Source organism: Hippocampus bargibanti, linkage group LG18, assembly GCF_051943395.1.
Source record: "Hippocampus bargibanti isolate YZ-2025 linkage group LG18, ASM5194339v1, whole genome shotgun sequence".
NCBI classification, from domain to species: Eukaryota; Metazoa; Chordata; class Actinopteri; order Syngnathiformes; family Syngnathidae; genus Hippocampus; species Hippocampus bargibanti.
Window position 1 is genome coordinate 15,925,074 of NC_142751.1, and position 25,242 is coordinate 15,950,315.

At 44.4% G+C, this 25,242-nt stretch overlaps 5 protein-coding genes and 3 non-coding genes across 13 annotated transcripts; 2 read left to right on the forward strand and 6 right to left on the reverse strand.

The window, feature by feature from the left end:
* Window positions 1–224: 224 nt before the first annotated feature.
* kyat1 (kynurenine aminotransferase 1) lies at window positions 225–5,246 on the reverse strand. Of its 5 annotated transcripts, none has more exons than XM_089019925.1 (13): window positions 5,109–5,246; window positions 4,965–5,023; window positions 4,110–4,257; window positions 3,271–3,420; window positions 3,091–3,183; window positions 2,524–2,652; window positions 2,326–2,446; window positions 2,140–2,216; window positions 1,488–1,577; window positions 1,226–1,412; window positions 944–1,020; window positions 445–531; window positions 225–363 (listed from the first exon to the last, which is right to left on the reverse strand). In XM_089019925.1, exons 2-13 carry the CDS (start codon window positions 5,015–5,017, stop codon window positions 298–300), a joined length of 1,278 nt encoding a protein of 425 aa, XP_088876051.1. In that variant the 5' UTR covers window positions 5,018–5,023; window positions 5,109–5,246; the 3' UTR covers window positions 225–297. The 5 variants fall into 5 exon arrangements, with proteins under 5 accessions (XP_088876051.1, XP_088876049.1, XP_088876050.1 ...); XM_089019923.1 differs by having other exon boundaries at window positions 3,091–3,198; XM_089019924.1 differs by having other exon boundaries at window positions 3,091–3,198; window positions 4,965–5,018; window positions 5,109–5,130.
* On the reverse strand, window positions 5,211–7,850 carry surf6 (surfeit 6). Its single transcript, XM_089019929.1, has 4 exons — window positions 7,648–7,850; window positions 6,910–7,083; window positions 6,643–6,725; window positions 5,211–6,558 (listed from the first exon to the last, which is right to left on the reverse strand). The coding sequence occupies exons 1-4, from the start codon at window positions 7,736–7,738 to the stop codon at window positions 5,860–5,862; spliced, it is 1,047 nt and encodes a 348-aa protein (XP_088876055.1). The 5' UTR covers window positions 7,739–7,850; the 3' UTR covers window positions 5,211–5,859.
* Window positions 7,851–7,903: 53 nt separating this feature from the next.
* Window positions 7,904–10,637, forward strand: surf1 (SURF1 cytochrome c oxidase assembly factor). Of its 2 annotated transcripts, none has more exons than XM_089020646.1 (9): window positions 7,904–8,030; window positions 8,095–8,161; window positions 8,535–8,653; window positions 9,178–9,260; window positions 9,335–9,529; window positions 9,965–10,037; window positions 10,113–10,275; window positions 10,352–10,433; window positions 10,504–10,637. In XM_089020646.1, exons 1-9 carry the CDS (start codon window positions 7,971–7,973, stop codon window positions 10,568–10,570), a joined length of 909 nt encoding a protein of 302 aa, XP_088876772.1. In that variant the 5' UTR covers window positions 7,904–7,970; the 3' UTR covers window positions 10,571–10,637. The 2 variants fall into 2 exon arrangements, with proteins under 2 accessions (XP_088876772.1, XP_088876774.1); XM_089020648.1 differs by having other exon boundaries at window positions 10,356–10,433.
* Window positions 10,638–10,645: 8 nt separating this feature from the next.
* On the reverse strand, window positions 10,646–13,466 carry rpl7a (ribosomal protein L7a). Its single transcript, XM_089020649.1, has 8 exons — window positions 13,446–13,466; window positions 12,529–12,649; window positions 11,904–12,053; window positions 11,667–11,807; window positions 11,373–11,452; window positions 11,051–11,181; window positions 10,902–10,971; window positions 10,646–10,779 (listed from the first exon to the last, which is right to left on the reverse strand). Exons 1-8 carry the CDS (start codon window positions 13,446–13,448, stop codon window positions 10,675–10,677), a joined length of 801 nt encoding a protein of 266 aa, XP_088876775.1. The 5' UTR covers window positions 13,449–13,466; the 3' UTR covers window positions 10,646–10,674.
* LOC148884971 (small nucleolar RNA SNORD36) lies at window positions 11,261–11,338 on the reverse strand. The gene has a single exon (XR_016118361.1). It is a non-coding gene; the product is annotated as a small nucleolar RNA SNORD36 (small nucleolar RNA).
* LOC148884972 (small nucleolar RNA SNORD36) lies at window positions 11,532–11,606 on the reverse strand. Its single transcript, XR_016118367.1, has one exon. It is a non-coding gene; the product is annotated as a small nucleolar RNA SNORD36 (small nucleolar RNA).
* Window positions 12,415–12,485, reverse strand: LOC148884973 (small nucleolar RNA SNORD24). The gene has a single exon (XR_016118362.1). It is a non-coding gene; the product is annotated as a small nucleolar RNA SNORD24 (small nucleolar RNA).
* Window positions 13,467–13,799: 333 nt separating the features above from the next.
* On the forward strand, window positions 13,800–24,776 carry usp20 (ubiquitin specific peptidase 20). The gene is made up of 23 exons (XM_089020367.1): window positions 13,800–14,308; window positions 14,686–14,739; window positions 14,904–14,966; window positions 15,050–15,205; window positions 15,279–15,375; window positions 15,546–15,615; window positions 16,282–16,395; window positions 16,526–16,604; window positions 17,020–17,479; window positions 17,555–17,704; window positions 18,120–18,232; window positions 18,327–18,499; window positions 18,942–19,036; window positions 19,112–19,145; window positions 19,244–19,289; window positions 19,722–19,902; window positions 19,964–20,090; window positions 20,675–20,844; window positions 21,675–21,756; window positions 22,404–22,512; window positions 22,584–22,686; window positions 22,764–22,832; window positions 23,149–24,776. Exons 1-23 carry the CDS (start codon window positions 14,231–14,233, stop codon window positions 23,304–23,306), a joined length of 2,781 nt encoding a protein of 926 aa, XP_088876493.1. The 5' UTR covers window positions 13,800–14,230; the 3' UTR covers window positions 23,307–24,776.
* Window positions 24,777–25,242: the final 466 nt, after the last annotated feature.

Here is a 25,242-nt window from a genome sequence, read left to right on the forward strand (position 1 = left end):
AAATGTCTGCTGGCATGAGCGATGGCACCTACGGACAAACAAAGGAAACAAAATCTACTGGAGTGACAAAAAAAGGCTCGGATAGTGACCACGTTTTGCTTAAACGCACAACACACATTAAATTTGGGATATTGGACTTTGCAGTGAAATTTCAGGATTAACCTTAACTGGCGGTATGTAAACGTGAGTACGTTTGACTGTTGGAATTTTCACCCCAGAATAGAATATTGCACAAAACTATAAATCTAGCTGCATGGTGTTCACTGAATCAATTGAGCGCTAGTGTAGGAAGTGAGCTCAAACGTCACGTGGAGCTTTCCACTTTCTCAGGATGGCCTCTGCCGCTTCCAGGGTGGAGTCCTCCTTTTGGATTGACAACAAAAAAAATATTCAATCATTGACACCAAAGAATCAATTGAAAAGAAATATCATAGCTTGTTTTACCTTGATGAAGCAGAATCGGATATATTTGTCAAAATCTTTGGCGTGCTCGGGACTAAAGAAGGCCGACACTGGTATTGTCCCCAAGCCCTGTGGAAACAGCCCATCGATAAAACCCCGATTAGACCATTTTACTGTAAAAAAACTCAAAGGGAGATGTCTGTTAGCTAGCTAGTTGGCTGGCGATCTATTAGCTATCTAGCTAGCGAGCTATCTATTAGCTAGCTAGCTTGCCTGCTATCTATTAGCTAGCTAGATAGCTTTTTATTTATTTGAGTTGTTCCGGGTTGAATGAACGCTGGCGCGTGTGGCTGCCGCTGCTTCCCCGCAGAAAATCTTATCCTGTGACTGTAAAGTGACCTTGAGAGTTTTGAAAGGCGCTTTTCAATGAAATGTATTATTATTATTATTACAATCTTTTACCCTGGCGAGAGATCAATGATTCCGATCGATGAGGGGAAAAAAAAAAATCAAAGTCAATCAATAAAAATGTTGAATTTACCTTTTCTTTAATGAGCCACTTGACAAATCTAAAATCGTAGGATTCGTCTTTTGTGCTTGGGTCATTGAAATTGACCTCTGTGGAGAAAAGGAAGTTGAGGTCACAATATGCAATGTCATACCTCATATGATATTGATGGAAATGTTTTTTTCAGCCGTCGGCTGTACTTTTTTGAAGGTGTCGGACGTTTCGCTTCTCATCCAAGAGGCTTCGTCAGCCAACTAAAACTTGCTGGTAGTACAAATACCCCCCCCCCCCCCCCGCCCCACACTGCTTCCTCACCGACTGAGGAGATGTCGGCGATCATGAAGTAGCCCCCCTGGGGCATAATGGGCCTGAGGCCGATGCTCTGCAGACACTTTGCTAGCTTCTCCCGCTTTGGGTTCAGCGTCGCCGGCAGCTGTCGGAAGTAACTGTCCGAAGAGCCAATTAGTTCCAGCTCACGCTCAAAGCCGCGAGCTACCGCCTCCTGCAGACGAAAAAAAGCCGCCAAATCAAAGAAAGAAGCTCTATTTCCTGTTGTCTTTGTTGTGATCACCGTCACCTGAGCGGCAGTGGCACAGTGGTAGACGCTGTTCTGATGGATGGTCTTCATGTGCTTGAGGAGCGGTCCAGCACCGATCGCCCAGCCCACCTGGACAAAAATAAATGATGTCTGCCCCTTCAAAAAAAACTGACATTCATTATATTGAAATATTCTGTTTCTGCAGATTCGGTTCACATTAGCTGGCTGGCTATGGATTAACTACCTAGCGTTAGCCTGCTAGCCGGCTGGCTATCTATTGGCTGTTAGCTAGCTAGCTAACTATCTGTTAGCTATCTATTAGCTTGATAGCTGTCTATTATGTGTCTAATAGCTAGCTAGCTGGCTATATGTTAGCTTCCTGGCTAGCAGACTGGCTATCTAGCTAGTTTTTTTATCTATTTGGGTTACTTGCGGGTTGAGTGAACGCCGGCGCGTGTGGCTGCCGCTGCTCACCCAAAGAAAAACCGATCCAGTGACTGTAAAGTGACCTTGAGAGTTTTGAAAGGTGCTTAGGAATCAAATGTATTCTTATGATGATTATGATGAGAAGTCCTGTTTACTGCTGAACAGTCCTATTCTCTGAAATGTTCAGATTTGGGGGTAAAATGTCACTCTCAGTCTGACAAGTGAAGCCCAACAGCCCCGGTCGATGGATGGATGGATGGCTCACCTTCCATCCCGTGGCGCTGAAGGTCTTTCCCGCGCTACCGATGGTTACGGTGCGCTCCCACATGCCGGGCAGGCCGGCTGTCAATAAAACCAAACACGCTTGCATGATTATAGGAAAGATGATCATTGAATGTATCGTATCGTATGTATGTATTTGCGCATAGGGCGTTGACGTCTTTCCCCTCACCGATTTTCACATGGCGGTTTCCGTCGTAGGTGAGGCACTCGTACACCTCGTCACTGAAACACAGCACGTCGTGCTTGACGCACAGGTCGGCAATCGCTTGCAGTTCTTGCCTTTTGTATACCTGCAATCGCGTGAACGCGCCCACAAAGACAATCAGGACCGCGTACGCCGCCGTTTGGGCAAACGCCCGCTTCTGACCTTTCCTAGCGGGTTGTTGGGCGTGTTGATGACGATTGCTTTGGTGCGGGGTGTAAATTTACTGGCCAGCTCGTCAGCGGGCAGGACCCAGTCGCCGCTTGATAAGGCGCCATCCCCGCCTTCGCTTTTCTACCAGATTACAATACAATACATCCCAATTTATAGTGCAGTGATACCTCACCTTACAAACTTAATTGGTTCCCAGAAAACGTGTGTGATGCAAAAAGTGTGTCTTCCAAACATTAATTTCCCATAGGAAACCATTAGAAATGAGAATAATCCCTTCCCAGGTCCCCATGAAATGTAAATTTCTCCACTGTGAGACTAATAAAGGCATATCCAATCCAATCCAATCCATAAAACATCATTTTCTACGAAATAAGCCTTAAAACTACACAAAATAGACCTCATTTTATCTATAATAAATTATTATTAAAAAAATACAATACAATACATATTGATTTATATATAGCGCTTTAACAACAACTCAAGCTGTCACAAAGCGCTTAACGTGGACAACTATCCTTCACAGGAAATAAAGCAGTCGTAAAGAAGACGGATGAATACACTTAGCGGCCTGAGAGGGATGTAAACTGCCTTCCCCCCCACCATCTTGACCATGGGCTGGTAGCAGTCAAAGAAAGGCTCCACGATGATCACCTGGGGGAACAAAAACTACTCAGCCAAAATCAACCGTCGCTTTGGGAAAGACACAAAAGAGACAAAAGAAACGAAAGAGACGTGCACCTCGTCTCCTTCATCCACCAGTGCCTGAAAAGCGCAGTAGAGGGCCTGGTAAGCGCCCACCGTCACCAAAATGTCCTCCATGGGATCAATATGGTGTCCCACCATCCCGCTGAAGAATTTGGCCAGACTATTTACCAGACGTGGGTGACCCTGGTGGAGTGACAGACAAACTTTATGTACTGCATAGGAAGACATTTTGACAAGAGCCTTTTTGTTGTTGTTGTTGTTGTTGGTTTATTTCTCACTTTGAGTTGTTGTGCATCATGTGGAACGGATACGCATTGTTTTTCAGCATTTTTGGCCACCATTTTGAACATTTTTGTTGGCTATTCGCTAGTTATATACTATCCATTAGCTAGCTAGCTAGCTATTAGCCGTCTAGCTGGCTATCTATATTCGCTATTTATTTGCTATCCATTAGCTAGCTAGATAGCTATTAGTTGTATAATAATAATCATAATAATAATAATACATTTCATTTACAAGCGCCTTTCAGAACTCGCAAGGACACTTTACAATCACGTATTTTTTTTTGTGCGGGTGAGCAGCAGCAGCCATTCTCACCAGCATTCACTCGACCCGGCAGTAACACAGGAGCTGTCTGGCCGGCTAGCTGTTGGCTATCTGGATATCTATTAGCTATGTATTCACTATACAATAACGGGCTAGCTAGCTAGCTTTCTATCTACACTATTTGAGTTACTTCCGGGATGAGTGAACCCCGGCACGTGTGGCTGCCGCTGCTCACCCGCAGAAAGAACTGTGACTGTAAAGTGACCTTGAGAGTGTTGAAAGGCGCTTAGAAATAAAATGTATGATTATTATTCTTATCTACTCACGAAAGGACGTGTGTACTGGTGCATGGAGGGACCGCCACGCAAGGCTTCACAGAAGGCATCCTGGATGTATTGCGGAGGGGCGAAGTCTGGGAAACCCTGCCCGAGGTTGACAGGGTTATATTCTGCCGCCATCTGGCTAAACTCCACCCTGCACGATGAGAAAATCAGCTTGGACGTCAGATTTTTAGGTTATTTTTTTGCCACCATTTGCGTTCTATCACAACGTGATTTGTTTTTAAATGGGGATTCTACATAACGTGGGTTGATCTCAATTATCGGTTACGCGACTTCACTATAGCGCCACGTTATGCATCATTCTTATTTTGAGTCTTCGTTTTGTGATAAAATATGATCGTCAGCAAAACTCGTGACAACGTGAGCTTTATAAAACCTGGTTAAATGCGTACACTCTGGTTATTGGAAGGCCTTAAGCACAGAGACTAAATGCAAATCTACCGAGTAAACAAATAACAAGCGTGATCTTTGCGGGTGATTTATACGACTGAAGTCCACAAGTTGGTTTTACATGTAACTCGCCGTCACGTCATGAATCAGAAGCCAACAAAACGAAAGAGCAGACCATTATGTCATAAAGCTAAGCAAAATAAACAAACATTTGCATGTGTCGGACACTACCTCACTTTACATTCAGAAATTACATGTATAGTCTTGTCAATTGTATGTCTTTTTTAGCCACGTTAGCCAACTATTAGTGCCTTGCACGCTGGGTCCGAGAGGACATTCATTTCATCTGTGCTGTATGTCATGCATATTAGCATATTTGACAAATGATTTGTTATGGTTGATCAAAGTCATTTGCACACGTTGTTGACACGAACCTTTTCTGTTTCTTACCAAACGTTTTTGTCGACCCCTTCGGTCCTGCTCGCGTTTAGTCTTCGTGACATGCTTTTCTTGTTAAGGAGGAAGACGAGAGGAAAATAAATATGCAAAGGTCAAAGGTCGCAAAGGATTAAGATCACGTGCACCGGCACTTACCTTGCTTCACGCTCGGAGAGTTGCGGGACGGTAACTTGAATTTCCGAAGAGTTCTGAGGAGTGTCCCCATCGGTTAAAGAAACATTCAATTCGAAGGGTGTGTTCAAATTAAAATAGGAAAACGTATTCAATGTATTGAAATCAAAGAATGGTTTTACATGTTAATTTCTTGCGTAGCTGCAAGCCAGACTCAAGTGGGCAGTCGTCCCGTTTTTTAATCACTTCCCGGATGGGTGGGACAAAATGGTCGGGAGATGATTAAAAAAAAATACAGAGCACGTTCTCCCACCACCAGAATACTAAGATTAAATGTAAAAACGCATTTGGACTTGTCTTAAAAATAGATATCTTGTCCGTCTCCAGATTCTGGATTTCCTAGCATACTGACTCGACAGAGCACTGTCGCTAGGAAACGGACATTTCAATCAAAAATAAATACAAAATAAACAATGAATTGAATGTTTGTTGTCCGAACGTACCTAATAAAAAATAAAAACCATGAAAAGACGCACTGAAATGGAAACAAAATATAAAGTAGCGCGCTAATACCGCACATAAACACACAAGGAGCAAGAGACGCCAGCTAACATACACGCGCCGCAAAATACACTTGGGAGAAACAGTCACACACTCGCACAAGCAGTGACAAAAAGCAAAAGACACTTGATATCATTTTGTTGATGGTTTGAAAGCAGTTAGCCCATTTCAGGACAAATGAATGATGGGAAGCATCCTGGCGGCTCACGACGAGTTAAGGAACTTTCTTCAAGTCGTCGGGAAGAATTCTGCCCTTCTTCCTGGCCTGGTTCTTCTTTTTCTCCAGTTTGGTGCTTTTCTTTTTCTGGATGTTCCTGCGTCGTTTGTCTTGCCGCTTTTGCATCTTCTCCACCACCGTCTGACTGCGCCGGTCCCATCGCTTCTGGCGCCGCTTGCGTTCTTTCTCCTTGTTGGCCAGGGCGGCGCGCAGCGCGTCCTCGTCGTCCTTGATCTTGACGCCCTCGGCCTTGTACAGCGCGTTGGTCCACTTCATCCTCGCCTCCACCTCTCGGGCCTTGACCTCGTCCGTCTCGCGTATTTTGTCCAGTTTGTTTTTGCGCGCTTCCACCCGGCTCAGCAGTTGCTTGTAGTTGCGCCCGGACAGCGGCGTGATTTGGCCTTTGACGCGCTGCTTCTTGGCCTTCTTCTTCAGGGCCTTGTCCGCGTACTCCTCTTCCACCGTCTCCACCGCGTTGAAGATCACGGCGCTCTCTTGTCGCTTGGCGGTGGGCTTCGGCGTCGTCACTTTCTGCGCGTCCTCCTCTTCCTCCTTCACCTCAACCTGCTTGCTTTGAGCTTCGGCCAACTTCTTCAATTGGAATTCCTTCTTCTTTCGCTTCTTGCGCTCACGCTCCAGTTTCCGCTTGGCCCGTTTGGCCCGGACAGCCTCTGACAAGGCGTTCTTCGGGGCTCCCTGCCAAAGATCAAATCAGAATCACAATCATCTTTATTGCCAAGTATGAATTGAGAAATTGGACAACGGTCTCCATCTTCAGACCTGTCCTCTGGCCTCTTCGATTTTCTCGCGCAGCCTCTTCCGCAGAACATTGAAGGCAGAGAAAGTCTCCTTCTCATTTAACCCTTAACAAGAAGGAAGCAGTCGGTTCATTCTAATCAGGTCAAAAGGCACGTCGATGTGTGTAATGTTGGCCGTAAGAAAAGATAAAAGATTAAAATAACATCATTGAGAAAACAATAAAAGTAAGACTTTAGTAAAACATACACCCATTTCAATTAAATGTGATGTTTGAGCAAGTTTATGTACCTGCGATATCCGCTGCGCGTTTTGTGTTCACTTTCAAGTGTCCGTTGTGTGCCGACTTTGGACCGGACTTGGTTGGAGGTGTCACACTTGGTTTCTTGTCATTTTTCAATGACTTCTGTTTGCACGTTTTCTTCTTCTGTGGTGGACCGCCATCTTTCTGGCCTTTCAATGGAGCTGAGAGAAAAGAGAAAAAGTCAGTGGGCGGTTTCAAATAAATATGGATATTTAAAGTTGTTACAGAAATTGGTGGACTTATATACATTTGTTGCACCCTTGCAACAAAACAAAAAAAATCATTGGCATTTTCTTGGGTCAGTCAAAACAAAACTAAAATAATTAGATAAATACTTCACTTTCAGTCTTTTATGAATTAGTCCAAAACTTCATTGAAATCAAAGCGCCTCGTGTAAACACAATAAGCACTAAGAGTCACCTCATTAAAGATTGATTTGTTGGTAAATGCTTCTGGTTAAAAAAAAGGCTCAACTAAATTTACAAATTTTTATAGTTTATATGAGTAAAGAAATTGCAAAAGGATTTCTATTTTGGCCAGAGTACTTTTTTCTGCAAAATAGCTGTGCATAAAAGCAGGGAGCTTATACTTCTGCCTCTTTTGTAAATAAAGAAATGCAATATGTGTGTCCAAAAAGGTAGTGCATTGCTTTCCATATACAATTAGGGATGTATTCAAATTCATATAACTGTACATTAAGAAAACGTAAGCATGAAAAGAGTTACCGAATGGCCTCTTCTTTGGTTCCTGCTTCAGTTGATTTAACTCTTTCCTGGCAAATTGCTGAATGTAGAAATCCCTTCCCGCGAGATCCATGTCAAAAATGGACGTTTTTATATATATTTTTATGTTTGTTTACATCGAAAACGCGGTAATTCAATTTGGAATGCAACGCATCCACGAACACGTGTGGGTGGGGGCAAATTTCGGTGACGGACCCGGAAACAATTCTTAATAAAAATACCGGAAGGTGTAACGGCAAAATAACTCCCTGTTCTTACAGTAACAAGTCACTGACGTAGCTGTCCCGGTAATTAATGTACTCGATATGTTTTCCCTAAAAACGCTGCTGGTTTCCTGCAGCAGAGCATTGACCTCTTTAAAACACGTAAGTTTTCATAAATATACTTAAAATAAACAAGGTTTTTTTGGATTGATGAATTTTATTGCAGACGAATGTCGTGCAAGCCAAGAGGAATTTTTTCCTGCTCAGAACGCCTCTCTTCAAACGAAATGATGGTAATGCTAATGCATTTGAAACACGTTTCAATTTATTTGTTATTTTATTCAGTGTATTACTCTGATGTTGCCTTTGGCATCTGTCAATGATTAAGCGCGAGGGAGCCCCCTTGCCCCAACTATGTAAAATCCATGATAGATCGGCAAATATATCTATTACTAAGTCATTTACAAGTAAAATGTGTCTGGGGGCGTCCGAGACTTGTTCATTGATATGTAGAGTTGTTAGGCATCTCTCCCATGGGAATTACTATAGACCAAATTTGGAATCGCTCCATGTACTGTATACAAAATATATAATCTAATTTCATTCATGTATAAATGGTAGTAGAGGGATGTTAATATTAATTTATAGTTTGTGTTGTTTCTCCAGTCTGTTGGATTGCACAGCGACATTCCTCTAATTCGGTGGCGGCGACCGGAGAAGATACTTTTCTTAAATGGTTCCTGCTGCTCATCCCGGCTACCGCGTTTGGCCTTGGCACCTGGCAGGTACGCACTTCTAACAAACAATTTTCAAAAATTATTGAGCATCTTTAGGAAAATAGTAAGAAAAAAAAAGAAAATAGGTTCTAAAAATACATTTTAATTTGAAAAAGCATATACGTAATGTAAAATGTATAAAAAGAGTCATTTTATATATGTATACATTTTGAATTTCAAAAAGTAAATTTGATTTACTCCATTTGTAAACTGTAACATGAAAAAAAAAACAATACGAAATATTTTTTTCACCGATGATTTTTTTTACATTTGATTTAAAATATATAATTATGCACATTTTCAAGTAGGATTGTTCTCACCTTAATTGCTGTTAGTTTGGACATCCTACCCGTCATTAAAAAGATTGTATCAAAAGGTGTATTTCTTCAGTTTTCCCCATTTGATGAGCCTGTAGACATAACTATATCTATTTTTTCCACTTGGGACTTTTTGAAAATGATGTCGTTGTATCAAATTACAGTCCGATTGTCATATAACTGATTATTTTTCCTCCTCATTCGACTTCCATCAAGGTGAAGCGTCGGCAATGGAAATTACAGCTGATCGACGATCTGAACAGACTCAGCACAGCCGAGGCCATTCCTCTTCCGATTGAGTAAGTGGGCTCCCCGTTGACCTCGGCAGGAAACGAGGCGGGCCGGCAACCGACCCAACATCTCCCCCGTGCAGTCCACTGGAAGTGACGGGGCTGGAGTACCGGCGGGTGCGCGTGCGCGGCCGCTACCAGCACGACAAGGAACTGTACGTCCTGCCACGTTCACCCGTCGACCCGGAGAAAGAGGCCAAGACGGCGGGACGATTGTCGTCCAGCGGCGAGACGGTCGGCGCCAACGTCATCACGCCCTTTCACTGCACGGACCTTGGGTAATTTCAATGAAAGACACATTTTTTTTTAAGAATACAATGTAGCGGATTTTCCGGAGTATAAAGTGCACCCCCAATGAATGGTGGATTTTCAACTTTTTCCATATATAAGGCACACCTTCAACGAATGAGAAAATAAAATCCAAATACAGGTAACATCCGACTATCGAACGAGTTCCGGTCATAATTTAAAGTGGTCGTATCCCCAACCAACAGTGACCAAAAAAGTAAAGTAAAATGTTTTTTGGTGTGAAATTTCTACCTTCAAGCTTAACACTAATCATTCTACAGCGGCTAATGCTGCTACACACGAAATGTATCATTACACTCAAAATAAATGATCTGATTCAATTAATTGACGGCTAATTGTGGAATAAACAATGGAGAAAATACATGCATTTGAAAATGTTGTTTTCATTGAGCTCATTTCGTCAGCATCACCATCCTTGTGAACCGAGGCTACGTCCCCAAGCAGAAGCTGAGACCAGAAAGCAGAATGAAGGGCCAGGTGAGAACTTGTATTTCTTTTCGAAGCCCTCGACCTTTGTCTCACCGAAGGTCGCGTTGTCATTTGTGCACGCAGGTGGAGGATGAGGTAGAGGTGGTCGGAGTGGTCAGGCTGACCGAGCCCCGCAAACCCTTCATGCCCAGTAACGACCCCGACAAAAACCGATGGCATTTCCGCGACTTGGAAGCAATGTCAGACGCGACGGGAGCGCAAGCCATTTTCATTGATGCCGACCTTGGTAATGTGATGTCACGTGACCTCTGATGCGATTAATACGTGATTTTTTGTTTGCCGCCCTAACTAATGTTTTGTAGCCAGCACCATCCCGGGAGGGCCAGTCGGTGGGCAGACGAGGGTGACGCTGAGGAACGAACACTTGCAGTATATTATCACCTGGTACGTCACATTTAGTGAGTCACGTACTTCAATTTGCTTTTACTAGCATCAGGTTTTTTTTGTCTTCAAGGTACGGCCTAAGTGTGAGCACCGCCTACATGTGGTATGCAAAGTTCATCAAGAAGCTTAAAATGTAAAACACATCTGCTGAATTTGTCTCTATGTAGCAATTCGTAGTAAAGCACTTGATTTGGGAAAAAAGCACTTGAACGTTCGAACATATTTTTTTATTTCAAAGAATTTAACCAAGCTTAGTTGCCAACTCCTTGGCCTTTGCCTTCTCGAGCTTGGCGATGCGAGCGGTGGATTTGGGTCCCATGATGTTGCCTCCCCAGTGACGACGGATCTGCAAATGAGCGAGAAAAGGGACATTTTAAGCACTTTCAGTATTTCCATACACCACATGGAGAATTTTTACACCACACACTGAAAAGTCCACGTCATAAAAAGGCAATGAGGAAGGCTCACCTCCTCATATCTGTCATTGTAGTTTGTCCTAATGGCTTCCACTAGCTTGGCAAGGGCACCTTTGTCCTCCCTGGAGGGGAAAAAAGGAGAAATCATCAAGCAGGGCCGCAAAAAGGGTGGAAATGTGATGTCCTTTCTTCTTTACTTACGGGTTGGTCTGCGTGAAAGCCACCGAGGTGCACGTTTTCCTGTGCACCAGCTTGCCCAGGCGAGCTTTGCCCTTTACAATGCAGTATGGGACGCCCATCTTGCGGCACAGGGCGGGCAGGAAGACCACCAACTGAGAGAAAGACGGGAAACCGATGGCTTAGCGCGTCATCTCGCAGGAGCGTTGGTACAAGAGGGGGTGGGGTGGTTTCTGGGCTCAGGGTTAAAAAGCTCGTAAGTTTTGATCGACACGACACGATTCAGGTGAAGAAATTCAGACATCATGGCCCAGACAATGTAAAATGCAAACTTGCGCCAGCTTACCTCGATGGGATCCACGTCGTGGGCGATAACCACCAGCTGGGCCTTCTTGCTTTCCACCAGAGTTGTGACGGTGTTGACACCTCAGGGAGAAGAACTAGGGTCACTTTCAAAACAGAAAAACGGGGATGCGGGCCGGAGAAGGTCTTGAAAGGGCCGGCCGGCGCTCAGGGTTAAAAAGCTCAGAAAACTTCAGGATGAGTCTCAGGTGAAGAAATTCAAGTCACATCACTGCATTCAGGCCATTTTGACAAAAGCGGTTGACGCTCACGAGAAAAGCTATCCCGTCATGCTCACCAGCACGGAGGACGGCGGGCCTCTTGGTGGGGGTATCGCCTTTGCCGGCTGCCTTTTGCTCAGCGCGCGCGAGCAGCCTTTTCTTCTTCTCCTGTTTGGTCTCGGGCCTGTACTTGTGGGCCAGCTTGAACAGCTGCGTGGCTACAGCACACAAAATGGAGCAACGTTACATAACCTCGCCTGTTAAAATATCAAACCTTGCATTCGAGTCATTTACGAGGGATCTGGCGTTCATACCCGTTTGCCTGTCCAGGGCCTGGGTGAACTGGTTGATCGCCGGGGGTACCTTCAAGCGTTTGTAGAGGATGGCGCGCTGCCTCTGCAGGCGAATGTAGCGGGGCCATTTCACAAAGCGCGTCAAGTCGCGCTTGGGCTGAATATCCTGGCCTGCGCAAAGACAATTAAAAGCAGTTACGAGACAGGCGCCAAGACGGATAAGAAAGTTATTACATAGTATAGATATCCAGCCTGAAGTCTACGTACTAGTATTTGTAAATGATAAAAACACTCCTGTCAGGTTTTGTTTGACTTCCAATGCCACTTCTGGCACGGCGGAGCTATACTAATGACATAACAAAATTGACTTTTCATGCACTCGGATTGTCCCGTAATTTACTCGAGACATCAAAAATTACTCCCTGGTCTTGCACGGTATCTTACATACTCAATTCTTGCAATACACAGACTAATACAAAGAACTTTAAGCTGGATAGTGAATGCTCAAATGCTTTTCATTCGAGTATAAATGCGCATCAGCGATCTTGGTGAAAGGGTCTTCAGTGATGGTAAGATAGCAAATATTCGCTTACATCATCTGCGCAGTACTTTGTCAACCGGCAAAAGTGTCGTCGGCGAAACTCACCGATGCCAAAGTTCTTTGGCCTCTTCTCAAACAGGGGGTTGACTACTTTCTTGACCTCCGGTTTCTTGGCCACCACAGGGGCGGGTGCCACCTTCTTCCCCTTTGCCTTCTTTCCCTTGGGCTGTCATACAAAAAGGCTCACGGTGAATAATGAGACAATTTAACACGGTGTGTAATCATGTGGACTTCGATTAGACGCTCTATTCCAGAAATCCATTAGACAGCTTGGTAACACATAATTGACATTTTCGCATTGTGTTTAAAAAAGTCCCAACGTGCGTACAATCCATTGAAAGCTCTTGCTACAATTCAAGTTACGATCAGCCTGCCAATAATTTACCAGTTACTGGTTAGTAGCGCCAACAATGCTTAATAACCTAATTAAGTCAACGATACAAGAATAGAAAAGTGCACATTGTCTCAAAAAGCCAATTTAAAAACGTCGATATGATTGCAGCCGTGATCGCCCGAGAATGTGCAAATGAGCAAGGACAGCCTACGTTAACGAACACAACACACTTGGCAATTTCCACATTACTTAGCAGGCCTCGTCGTACGATTACAGGCGAGGCTCAAACGCCATTCGGGAGTTCGACGATGCAGAGTTCAGATTAAACAACATACAAAGGATGAAAGTGGCGAAAGGGTGGAAATCCACGTGGATTTTAACTCTTCTCGCCGCGCGTTAACTTCAGCATTTAGACTAGCGGCTAGCAACGCCGGTAATCGCCGAGGAAACGCTCAAGTCTTAAACCAATTTAAACATACTGCAGCGACAAATAACGACGCGAAACTGTAAAATAATTCCCTGGTGATATTTTGATAGACATTGCAGCATAAAACGGAGCGATGAAACACGGATGCAGACAGATACAAGATTGGTAACATTCGCCGAGGAAAGGCTAGCAAGTACCCACCATGTCGGTTCAGGCAGAAAGGAGGAGCAAGGGCCGCTGGGAACGGAAATATCCCAATGGGTCACTTCCTGTGCAAAGAGCCTGCGTGCGGCTGTTCTGGGATCAGTTTATATTGCCGCTATCGATTCATTCTCTGGAATTACAACATGCACCGGCTTTGCCAAGATCGGCTCTACCACACGGAATAATAGACATTATTTTAGCCGATGCATAACATTACATTTGATTATATTTATATTGAAATGGTATTTAGTAATGTAATACATTTTACACCCATTCGATTTGCTACAAAAATACGCTTTTTATGTTTTTTATTAATCACGTGTCAATTGACGTCACTGCCTTCTCCATCCCTTCCATCGAGACGTGTCGTGGGTGACAGCTGCAGGGCGGGAGTGAGTTGTTTTGAGTGCGAAGGGACAATTTCTTGTCTTGTCATTCGGCACACGTCGCTGCATTTTACTTGCCCACGGTGGTTTGTTCACCGGCATTATGAAGATGTTGCCCCCGTGACGGTTAACGCACGTCACGGTAAATATGAACTTACAATTGTCCGTGGTGGCGGCCGGCGTTTTAGCATCGGTACTCGGATCTTCTTCCTCGAACGATCCTTCCACTCCCGGAGGAATCTTTTGAAATTATTTTTATTTGTTAACATTTTCGCGAGCCACCGTGTCGTTTTTCCGTAATTGAGGCCGCGCAGGCCGGAGTGCTTCATATCTCGTCATCATTGAAAGCTAGCGTTAGCTTGTCATCTGACTTGTTTTCGAAGACAAACGACAACAATGGCCGAAGAAGACCTCTGTCCTCACCTGGACTCCATCGGAGAGATAACCAAAGACGACCTCCTACACAAATCCAAGGTGGGTTGTCGTCGTCATTTAGTTGATGGCAAGAATAGCCTCTTAATGGAAGTCGGCGAACAAAAAGAGAGGTGATTGATACACTCTGTACTGAAGTTCATAAAGCGATAGACGCAAAGAAGAATATTCTTGATCTAAAGCTATATTTAAGAAGTAAACACACAGAGCTTCTGGAAATGCCGTCAATTGCACAGTTGTTTTGAAATGTGCAAAAGTTACAAAAAAAATACACGAAACAAAACAAGAAAGGCTCAATGTAAAATGTGGTTAGGCGCAGTAGCAAAGTATTTGTACTTTATTACTTTTGACTAATTAACGGGAGCGGCATGTACTCTGATGCATGTTCTCTATTGAGTTAATTTTGTCTCTTCTAACAGGGAGTGTGTCAATCATGTGGCGTTGTGGGTCCTAACCTCTGGGCCTGTCTTGAGGTATTTATTTTTTTAAATGGCCATCCGATTTCCAAGAGTGAATGACAAAAGAGAGTCCAATATAAAATACTATAAAAATATAGATGATAAAAATCTCATAAATGCACAAAAAAAGAAGACAAAAAAACATGACCTGATGTTTTTTTTTCTGTCTCTTATTTTAGAATGATTGTCCTTATGTTGGCTGTGGAGAGTCCTACTCGGATCACAGCACCCTCCACGCACGGGTAAGGTAGTAGTTCCTGGATTCTGCGTATTTAGCCTCAGATTCGTTCTCTGTGTTAAGCGGACACTTTTTTTGTTCATCTAGACCAAGAAGCACAACCTGACGGTGAACTTAACCACCTTCAGGATCTGGTGCTACGTGTGCGAGCGGGAAGTGTTTCTGGAACGGAGACCCCCACTGACACCCGTCCCGGCGCCTGCCGTCCCCCACCATCAAAACCATTGCGTGGCTTCGGAGCAGGTGCGCCTCCATGAACCGAGCCATCATCTGCAGAAAGGACACACACGCAACCTTTTACGCTCCACATCTTCAGGAAAGTGTGCCGCTGGCTCAGCCGTTAAAAGCGGTGCCCATTGCCATGGGGGATGAAGAAGGCTCAGAATCCGAGGAGGATGAGCTGAAACCCAGAGGTCTGTCAAAACTGCTTTGAACATCTCGTCCTTAACCGTGCTTTGCACCTCCAAGTCCATCTCTTGGTCCTGTCTAGTCCGATAATTTAGCGCACCAGTAAGATGTCAAATAAATGCCCATAACCGCCATCATTACATACAACGTGAGCTGCTCGGGTTTTGTTTTGTAGGTTTAACGGGAATGAAAAATATTGGCAACTCCTGCTACATGAACGCAGCTCTTCAAGCCTTGTCCAACTGGTGAGTTGTTGTTGTCAGGAATCTCTTTATGGATTGGAATGGATTGAATTAGCCTTTAATAGTTTCGCAGTGGAGACATTGACATTTCACAGCAGCAAAGTGATGGAAAGAAGAAGGAGAAAAACAAAATCTCGAAGCTGCTGTAAAGGGAGCCACTCTTGCAGCGCCATTTTGAAGTGAAAGGCACAAAAAACAAAATCGAATGACAACGCTAAGACACAGTCATTCAATCATAAGCACTTCCTACACCCTCTGTTATATGGAGCAGTTCTAGATGAAAGCGGACAGATCAAAACATCCTTTTCGCCAGTGGATCAGGGGCGTCATGGTGCACGTCTGCTACAAGCTAAATGTTGAAAGCAAACACGGAGCTGTAGCATTCAAAGAGATTGTCTCACATCTCCTCTCCCTGGTAAATCCGTGTCAATTCCAAGCCGCGACAGTCAAATGGCACCGACTTTTATTCATTGTTCTTTCCATTTTCATTTGGTAATTAAAAACGTGACACTTCATTTTGTTCATTGCTCTTTTTTTGTTATTGTTGATGACAATAGCCAGTTGAAAATGGAAGCGACAAATGACATGAAGAATTTCAGCCAATCGCAGTGGTGCTTTTCTTTTCTTTTCTTTTCTTTTCAACTTGGGATGCTTTTTGTTTGTGTGCAGTCCTCCTCTCACTCAGTACTTCCTGGACTGCGCCGGGCTGGTTCGCACCGACAAGAAGCCGGCTCTTTGCAAGAGCTACCAGAAACTCATCTCGGAGCTTTGGCATAAAAAGCGGTAACAAATAATCCAACCCACAGATTCATTTTGGGGCGTTTTATACAAGAATGTCTCAAGAAATTAGAACAATGACTTTCTGTTATTCATAGGAGACTATGAAATGGATTTTTTTCTTTTTCTTTTGTAGGCCCAGCTACGTCATCCCAAGTAGTCTCTCCCACGGTATCAAGCTGCTGAACCCCATGTTTCGCGGTTATGCGCAGCAGGTAGCTAATGCCTACCTAGCATCACTCAATGCATTTTGTTTACACAACAAAATTATTGTGGTAGCTAGATAGATAGATAGCCACCTATATAGCTATATAGCTAATTGGAGAGAAAGCTGGCTTGCCAGCTATTAGATAGCTAATAGATAGGTAGCTAGATGGCCAGCCACCTAGATAGCTATATAGATAATAGAAAGATAAATAGATAGAAAGCTAGCCAGCCAGCTATTAGATAGCTAAATAGATAGAAAGCTAGCCAATACCCATCTAGCTGGCTGTCTATTAGCTAGCTAGCTAGCTAGCTAGCGTTTTATCTATTTGAAAGGCGCTTATAAATAAGATGTGGTATTATTGCAAATGTCCCCATTGTGGGACTACGAAAGGCTTTGCGAACGTGATTGTTCTTGTGTAAAAGGACACGCAAGAGTTCCTCCGCTGTCTGATGGACCAGCTCCACGAAGAACTGAAGGAGCCACTTTCCGAGTGCGCCGTCGGCAGCAGCGGCGAAAGCAGCGACGGCGACGAAAGGCTTGACGGCGACCGCTCGCCCGCCGAGGAGGACTTCCTATCCTGCGAATCGGGCTCCAACAGCGACCGCGGCGACGGGGAGACGGCGCCTCAAGACCGGCGCCGTGGCGTCAACACGATGGGGGACGGCGCCATCTCGGACAAAGAGAGGTTGAAGGAGAGGCGGGTCTCCGGTTCGCCGCTCCACGGGCCCTCGCAGGATCTGGACGAGGACGCAGACGTGGATACGACGGTGGCGCAGAGAGCTGAAGGGGACGAAGAAGAAGAAGAAGAAGAAGTGGTGGAGGAGGTGACTGACACTCAACACCAGGAGAACAATCAAGGACAAGAAGGAAACAGCATCTCATGTGAGACATGACATTTGAATGGATTTTATTCATTGTATTTGATGAAGAATCAAAGTCAATTGTGTATTCGGGCAGTGCCAGACAACGAATCGGCGCCGCCGCGTCCGCATTCCAAGCCTTGCAGCCCAGTGAGACATCTCCAGGAGCTTCATTCCAAGCTCGCTTCCACTCCACCTCGCTCCACTCCAATGCGATCTGCAGGCTCCTTGTACCCATTTAAAAAAGGTTCCTACGCTTTAGGCGCTTTCTTTCCATTCCACAGCATTGTGACTGATTTTATTTCCTGACCCTAACCTTAACCCCTAACCCCTAACCCCTCACCCTAACTCTGACCCTGAACGACATCATCTGTGTCAACATCAAACTTCCCAGACGATAGAGTAGACTCTTCAAGTCAAGTCAGGAAACATATTAGCTATCTGGCTAGAAGCTATCTATTAGCTATCAGCAAAATAGCTAGCCAGCGAGGTATTTGAGGTCAGGAAACATATCAGCTATCTAGTTAGCTAGCTGCCCATTAGCTATCGAGCATTCTACTCATCTTTTTGAGTTATTCCGGGTTGAGTGAATCACTGGCGCATGTGGCAAAATTGCAAGCCGCTAGCCCAAATGTCACATTTTGTAAAAAAAAATCTTGCAGCTCAGCCACTGCTGACCTCCAGAAAGAAGAAGCAGTCTCACTATCGCAGCGTGATCTCCGACATTTTTGATGGCTCCATCCTCAGCCTGGTCCAGTGTCTTACCTGCGACAGGGTGAGTTCACTGACCCGGATTGACCCTCTTTCAGTCTTAAAGCGGACTGCATGCGGAAGCTCGATACTAGCGTGCCTCCATCGAAACCTGCTAGGTGTCTACGACTGTGGAGACCTTCCAGGACTTGTCCTTGCCTATTCCCGGGAAAGAGGACTTGGCTAAGCTCCATTCCTCCATCCACCAGAACCTCCCCGTCAAAAGCAACGTGTGCCCCGACACCTACGCCTCCCAGGGCTGGATCTCCTTCATCATGGATTCCATACGCCGGTGGGTCAGATACAGACATGAACATTTAATAATATTCATAATAATACATTTCAAAATGTTGAATAGAAACTCGGAGGCTAAATGAGTGGCAAACTTTGCCGTCTGGTGCCATCACGCGGTCGATTGCTGTGTGAGCGTGAGATGCCGGCCGGCTGGCCAAAATTGTCGTCCGCCTTGCTGGCCTGCTAGCGCGTTGCGGTGCCAGGCGTAGAATTAAAATGTTGAAAATAGGGTCTGGAGGTTGTGGTCGGAAATCGAGCCGGTCGTAGGTCGGATGCTACCTGTCTAGATCTGCTGCACGTCATCCATCCAGTAGAGTAGAGCAGAGCTTAGAAGCAGGAAATATTGCCTGAGGTTCACTTGATCTCAGTAATGACTCGGTAATGTGAATAAAGGGGTGTTTTTTTACTTTATGTATGCACGTCTGTCTTTTTTGGACTAGGTTTGTGGTCTCGTGCATCCCCAACTGGTTCTGGGGCCCCACGGTGACGTTGGAGGACTGCCTCGCCGCCTTCTTTGCCGCTGATGAACTCAAAGGTTCTGTCCCAGGTGTGACGTGCTTTGAAAAGGACTCGTCTGAATCTGTAAGTGCTGTCCCTTTTTGTTTTGCAGGAGACAACATGTACAGCTGTGAGAGATGTAAGAAGTGAGTATGTCCAGCGAAGACATTCACAGCCATCAGTCCAGTCGGGGGTCCCCTGGCCCCCATCCCAATATTTCATGTTGATGTCGTCAATTCTGCAGGTTAAGAAATGGTGTCAAATATTGCAAAGTGCTCCGACTTCCAGAGGTACCGTTTCCTTTTTCTCCTGCTATTTGTGCTTATTTTTAAGCCAACGCTGGCTGTGTCATTTAAAGCGTCAATCTGCACGGTTTGAAAATCAAATCATTTTTCAACCATATTTGAATGATTTGATTATTATAGAAAATTAGAACGAATCCTTGCAAAAATTAAAGCTACTCGAATAGTATTTTGACTTGTTGATATTTTAATCAATGACAGATATTTTCCCATAAAAAAAGTAAAGTAGTGAAATGGTGATCTTCCATTTCCCCCTCCCAAAAAGTCTTAAATAAAAGGTAAACTTTTTGCTCGTGTCTTTTTCCCCACCAATAAAAAACGTGTTTCTTGAAAACGGATTTTTTTTCAGCCTTCTCACATTTTGTTGCTGTTTTTTTTCTTCCTGAAGCGGCAAGTGCAAGGTGTCATTCTGTCCTTCAGATTCTGTGCATTCACCTGAAGCGCTTTCGTCACGAGGTCATGTACTCGTTCAAGATCGGCAACCGCGTCTCCTTCCCGCTGGAGGGCCTGGACGTGCGTCCTTTCCTGGCCAAAGACAGCCCGTCCCAAGTTACCGCCTACGATTTGCTCTCCGTCATCTGCCATCACGGAACCGCTGGAAGTAAGACGGACGGCAGCAAAGTGCCGCAAGCCCAAAATCAATCGCCGCCTTCTCATCACAGGCGGCCATTATATCGCGTACTGTCAGAACGTCATCAACGGTCAATGGTACGAATTTGATGACCAGTATGTCACGGAGGTCCATGAGACGGTGGTGCAGAACGCAGAAGCTTACGTGCTCTTCTACAGGTAAGATAGATAGCTAGCTAGCTACATAGCTAGCTAGTTAATTCCTAAATGATATGGGTCTGGTGTTATATGAGCTTGAAATAAGGTTGGCTGTACAAAATACATGACAAACGTATTGCTTTATATAGCGCTTTAACAACAGCCCAAGCTGGAACAAAGCGCTGACATGGGAAAAAATAGCCTTCATAAATGTTAGTAAAATAAAAACAAATCCTAAACTAAAGTCCCAACAATCTGTGGGCTAAGTAGAGCACAAATAAATGAACGGTTAGCACGCAAAGAAATTCATTTCCCATGCGTCTTAGCGATGAAAGCAGGAAGTAGTTGTCGTTCCTGTAGAAGGAAAACATTTAACAATAATACTAATAATAATACATTTCATTTCCATGCACCTTTCAAAACTCTCGAGGTCACTTTACTGTCACAGGATCAGTTTTTCTGCGGGTCCACTTAACCCGGAAGTAACTCAAATAGATAGAAAGCTAGCTAATAGATATCTATCTTGACAGTTAGCTAACTAGCTATGTACAAGCTCCGAAAGCTGTGTACGTGTATTAAGCAATGGCGGGATTGCTATGTGGCAGGAAAAGCAGCGAGGAGTCCGTGAGGGAGCGGCAGAAGGTGGTGGCGCTAGCCGGCGCTAAGGAGCCCAGCCTGCTGCAGTTTTACATCTCGCGAGAGTGGCTCAATAAGTTCAATACCTTTGCGGAACCGGGCCCTATCGCTAATCACACCTTCCTTTGTCACCACGGAGGTACGTTGGCGTCCTTTCGCTCGGTGGCGGGGAGAAATGGCCGGCATTTTACACCTCAATTCAAATTACGTTGATGATGTCATTTTCTAAGAAAGATGTGTTTTATTGGGGAGACAAAAAGTTCTGGAGACGCGAGGAAAAAGTCACATTTTATTGACATTTTTAGGAGGGGAAAAAAAATTGGACGGGGAAATAGAAGATCACCGTTTCACGACTTTACTTTTTTAATGGGAAAATATCAGATTAAAATGTCAAAAAAAGTCATAATACAATGAAAGTAGCTTTAATTTTTGCAAGGAATGGTTCTAATTTTTGAAAAAAAAGAAAGTCATCATTTTGGTGGGGAAGAGAATTGTATTTTTTATTTATTGCACAACTCGTCTTGTATTAAAAAAAAAAATCAAAATAATAAAAAAAGTAAAAAATTAGGACAAAACCCAAAAAAATGATAGGTCAGAATTTTTTTAGGAATTGGATTGGATTGGATTGGCCTTTATTAGTTTTACAGTGGAGAAATGTAATCCCTTTATTTATTGTGTATTTATTTATCTGCTTATTTATTTGTATATGTATTTTTCTGTTTTATTATTTCTTCATTTATGTATTTATTTCTAGCACATTTGATTGAAGTCCCCACTAGGTAGTGCCCCTTCACTCACACCGCACAAGTGCGGTCAGCCACAAAAGCCGCTGAAACTTGCCTTGAGAAAATAAAATCAACACGTTCTGTTTGTAGAAATGCTTTTTGATGGATTCTTACGCCACCTGAAAAGATTTCAAGACCAATTAATTCTCGCCTTGTGTTTTTTTTTTTTTTTATTTTTTGCCAGGCATCCCTCCTAATAAATACCACTACGTCGACGACCTGGTTGTTATCGTGCCGCAGAATGTGTGGGAGTACCTTTACAACAGGTAAGACTTTTTTTTTACCTTGGAGGGAGAAAATAAATGTAGGATATGTAGAAGATAGGCTGCCAAATGAAAAACAAACTAAAGTAGTTCATTCAATACATTGACTAAACAAATTCTCCAAAAAAGACGATGAACATGGCAGGGATAATATTAGCGGGCCTCAATTTGCTGTATATATGCAGCTAAAAGCGAGCAACTACTCATTTGACGACAATGAGGTTAAAATCTCAGCCAAAGAAAATCGATGCTTTGAAAGGGGAGTCAAAGAAGCCATTTTTAATAAACCAGCAAAACCCTTCACTAAACCGCCATTGAGGTTTAATTTGGATCGTGCGGTCAACACACTTCTGAGATCGTCAGCGATAGGCTTAGTTACGCTGATGAGGTGATACCGCAGCAAATGGGGCAAGTCCAGATGACGGACGGATGAAGAAACCTTTCTTGAGAAATTCTGGAATTGTGTTTTTTTGTGAATATAATATATTTTTGGGAGAAATTGTATACAAGAAAAAAAGTTGTCATTTTTTTCAACACAATCGAAATTTCAATGTCAAAAAGATTTTGTTTTTGCCCAAAGTCTTGAATAATGTTCATCCCTGCGCCTCAATGTTTGTTGGCGCCATTGTTTCCATGTGATTGTTGTGCAGTTTTGGCGGCGGTCCCGCAGTCAACCACCTGTACGTGTGCGCCATCTGCCAGGTGGAAATTGAGGCGCTGGCGAAACGTCGGAAAAGGGAAATGGACACGTTCATTCAGGTGAGAATCGGCTCGGATGGCCTCAGCTCGCCTTACCGAAAGTAAGCCCCGAGCGAGCCGTTCTTCCGCAGCTCAACAAAGAGTTTCAAGCCGAGGAGGCGCCCGCCGTCATCTTGTGCATCGCCATGCAGTGGTTTCGCGAATGGGAAGCTTTTGTGAAAGGCAAAGACAGCGGTAAGAAAAGCTGCGCCCGGTCCGCTCTTTCTCGAGCGTCCGGCGACCCGTTTGGTTGATGAGCCGTGGCGTTTCAGAGCCGCCCGGCGCCATTGACAACAGCAAGGTCGCCGTCATGAAGGGAGGACACGTTCAACTCAAGCAAGGTCAGCAAGGCCTCAAGTCGCCGTGCCGGGAAAGCAAAAGTTAATCAACCGACTCAGAATAGCGAGACGAATTGAAGACAACTTAGCGGTCGGTGCCCGGAGGTCGCAATGTGCTGTTCAAAATGATCTGGCAACCAATTTGGCTAGCTAGCTAGCTAGCGATATAGCTCTCTAGCTAGCTATCTAGCTTATCCTGTGACTGTAAAGTGACCTTGAGTTTTGAAAGGCGCTTAGAAATCAAAGGTATTATGATGATGAGGAGGAGGAGGAGGAAGAGAATGAAAAGATGGCTAAAGTTAACAAGGCCTCCCCGTAGGTGCAGACTACGGGCAGATTTCCGAGGAGACGTGGCAATATTTATTGGGAATTTATGGCGGCGGTCCGGAAATCGCCGTGAGGCAGACGGCGGTCCCGGTGGACCCCGACGGCCTCCGCGGCGAGAAGAAGATCCAAGCGGAGACCAGAGCGCTCTGACGTCATCAAAGGTTCCAATCCATTGACGGGAAATGTTGTTGCGCCGCTGACATCGCCGCGCAAAGTCCTTTTCCAGCAGCTGCCTCGCTAATCGTCCCGAACGGCGGCGCTTTTTCCTTTCCGATGGCTTTTCCACACCGTCCGTTTGTCTCCCTCCCGCGTCGCTGAGGAATTTGGCACCTGGACAAAGACAAAGACTGGTCGCAGAGCTGTAAACGTGTTTTTATCATCTCTTGTATTGTTATTTTTTGTTTGAAACCTCGCGCTGTCGTGGCACAAGGTAATTCCGCCCCGCCCACAGATGATTTTTTTGGGTTGGTCACTTGCCCGCTCTTGTTGTCGAGCTGCTTCTTCTTCTTCTTCTTCTTCTTCTTCTTCCTGGCGCGGCAACAACAGCATCAGTCCAACGCGTGTCTGAGCCCTCAGGAATGTCACGCGACAAAAGTGTCCGGCATGCACATCTTCCAAAAACAATTATTCATATGATATCATATTACAGCTGGCGAATGTAAGTTGTGGAAAAGCAATTGTAATGGCTGATTCGACTCCATAAGAAAAAAAAGTGGATGGACACTGACATGTACTTTGATGCCAAAGTATTTTTCTTTTAATTTGTGAACTCTTTCACTGCAATTCCCCAATTTGTTCGGGAATTGAAAATATGGCGTGGAGCGCCATTCCCAAATTACGTCCGGGTTGAGTGAACGCCGGTGCGTGTGGCTGCCGCTGCTCACCCGCAGAAAAACTTATCCCGTGACTGTAAACTGACCTTGAGAGTTTTGTAAGGTGCTTATAAATAAAATGTATTATTATTGTTTAGTGAAAAAAAAAAAAGGTAAATTAGACAAAGTTAGCTTGCTTAGTGCTAACATATTAATTAAACGGTCGTATCCAAGCTAGTGTTCATTAGTATATATGCTATGCTAATTGGAATCACCCAAATTGCTACTTTGCTTGACACGAAGCAGCAACGCAAAGCAAGCGAGAATATCATGAAGGACACGGGCTTCTATTTTCTCTGCTTGGCACAGCGACTCTAAGTGGTGTTTATTTTGCCTTTTGATTGTACTCGGGATGGCAGCTGCCTGCCTGCCTGCCTGCCTGCCTGCCTGCCTGCCTGCCTGCCTGCCTGCCTGCCTGCCTGCCTGCCCGGCCCGCGTTGCCTATACGTATTCACGTCCGAGATGGGAGTCTGGAAAGCCTCGGTACCGTCTCGTTTGTGCCGCAACCTGAAAAATGTGCTTTTACGTTTTGAAATGGGCTTGCTGGTGCGTTTTCGTTTGAGCACGTTGCGTGGCCTAAAAAAATACCGCCCGCCCCCAATCCCAAAATCATTTGACGACAGTGTTTGTGCTACTAGTGACGCTTTGAAAACACTTGGCCTCGTTTCAAACAGGTTGTCTTCACGTGTCTACTTAAGATGTACTGATGACTTGCTTAAATGATTAAATATGGTCTTTCATGATGTCATCCTCGGGTTTTTTTTCTTGTCATGATTTGGAGTTCGTTTAGTTTGCCGACAGAATGACTGCTCACATTGAATTGTTAGCTTGAAGCTAAATCGCACTGGCTGTTTTCCTCACCAGAACAACAAAAAATATATGTACAGTGATACCTCGCTTTACGCATGTTTTAGCTAACAAACTTTTCACTTTACGAACGTGAAATTTAAATTTGCGAGAATATAATCTTGGCATATGAACTATTTTTCGGGAAACACACAAAGTGATGTGTCGTTCATGAACAACTTCTAAGATGTCCAACCCAGAGCTCCTTGAGACACTTTTGCACAAAGCTATCCATTCCATCAAGCCATCAACGACCATCACAAAGGTCAATAAAACGACTTGCTTATACAGTACAGTTTATTTCTTGAAGTACAATACCATAGCACATTTATTATACATAAAATAAGGTATATTTGGTCTAGTTTTAA

Coding starts and splice junctions, on each gene's coding strand:
- kyat1 (XM_089019923.1), bottom strand. CDS start 5,017: ATGTCACGAAGACTAAACGCGAGCAGGACCGAAGGGGTCGACAAAAAC. Junction 2,217..2,325: donor AAACCGCCATGTGAAAATCG/GTGAGGGGAAAG, acceptor TTTTATTGACAG/CCGGCCTGCCCGGCATGTGG. Junction 1,413..1,487: donor ACTGTGCCACTGCCGCTCAG/GTGACGGTGATC, acceptor TTTCGTCTGCAG/GAGGCGGTAGCTCGCGGCTT.
- surf6 (XM_089019929.1), bottom strand. CDS start 7,738: ATGGATCTCGCGGGAAGGGATTTCTACATTCAGCAATTTGCCAGGAAA. Junction 6,726..6,909: donor ACGCGCAGCGGATATCGCAG/GTACATAAACTT, acceptor CTTCTTGTTAAG/GGTTAAATGAGAAGGAGACT. Junction 6,559..6,642: donor TCGAAGAGGCCAGAGGACAG/GTCTGAAGATGG, acceptor GATCTTTGGCAG/GGAGCCCCGAAGAACGCCTT.
- surf1 (XM_089020646.1), top strand. CDS start 7,971: ATGTTTTCCCTAAAAACGCTGCTGGTTTCCTGCAGCAGAGCATTGACC. Junction 9,261..9,334: donor GCCATTCCTCTTCCGATTGA/GTAAGTGGGCTC, acceptor TCCCCCGTGCAG/TCCACTGGAAGTGACGGGGC. Junction 10,434..10,503: donor TTGCAGTATATTATCACCTG/GTACGTCACATT, acceptor TTTGTCTTCAAG/GTACGGCCTAAGTGTGAGCA.
- rpl7a (XM_089020649.1), bottom strand. Junction 11,453..11,666: donor GCCCGCCGTCCTCCGTGCTG/GTGAGCATGACG, acceptor CTTCTCCCTGAG/GTGTCAACACCGTCACAACT. Junction 11,182..11,372: donor ACGACGTGGATCCCATCGAG/GTAAGCTGGCGC, acceptor TCTTTCTCTCAG/TTGGTGGTCTTCCTGCCCGC.
- usp20 (XM_089020367.1), top strand. CDS start 14,231: ATGGCCGAAGAAGACCTCTGTCCTCACCTGGACTCCATCGGAGAGATA. Junction 19,903..19,963: donor CCATCACGGAACCGCTGGAA/GTAAGACGGACG, acceptor TTCTCATCACAG/GCGGCCATTATATCGCGTAC. Junction 20,091..20,674: donor GCTTACGTGCTCTTCTACAG/GTAAGATAGATA, acceptor GCTATGTGGCAG/GAAAAGCAGCGAGGAGTCCG.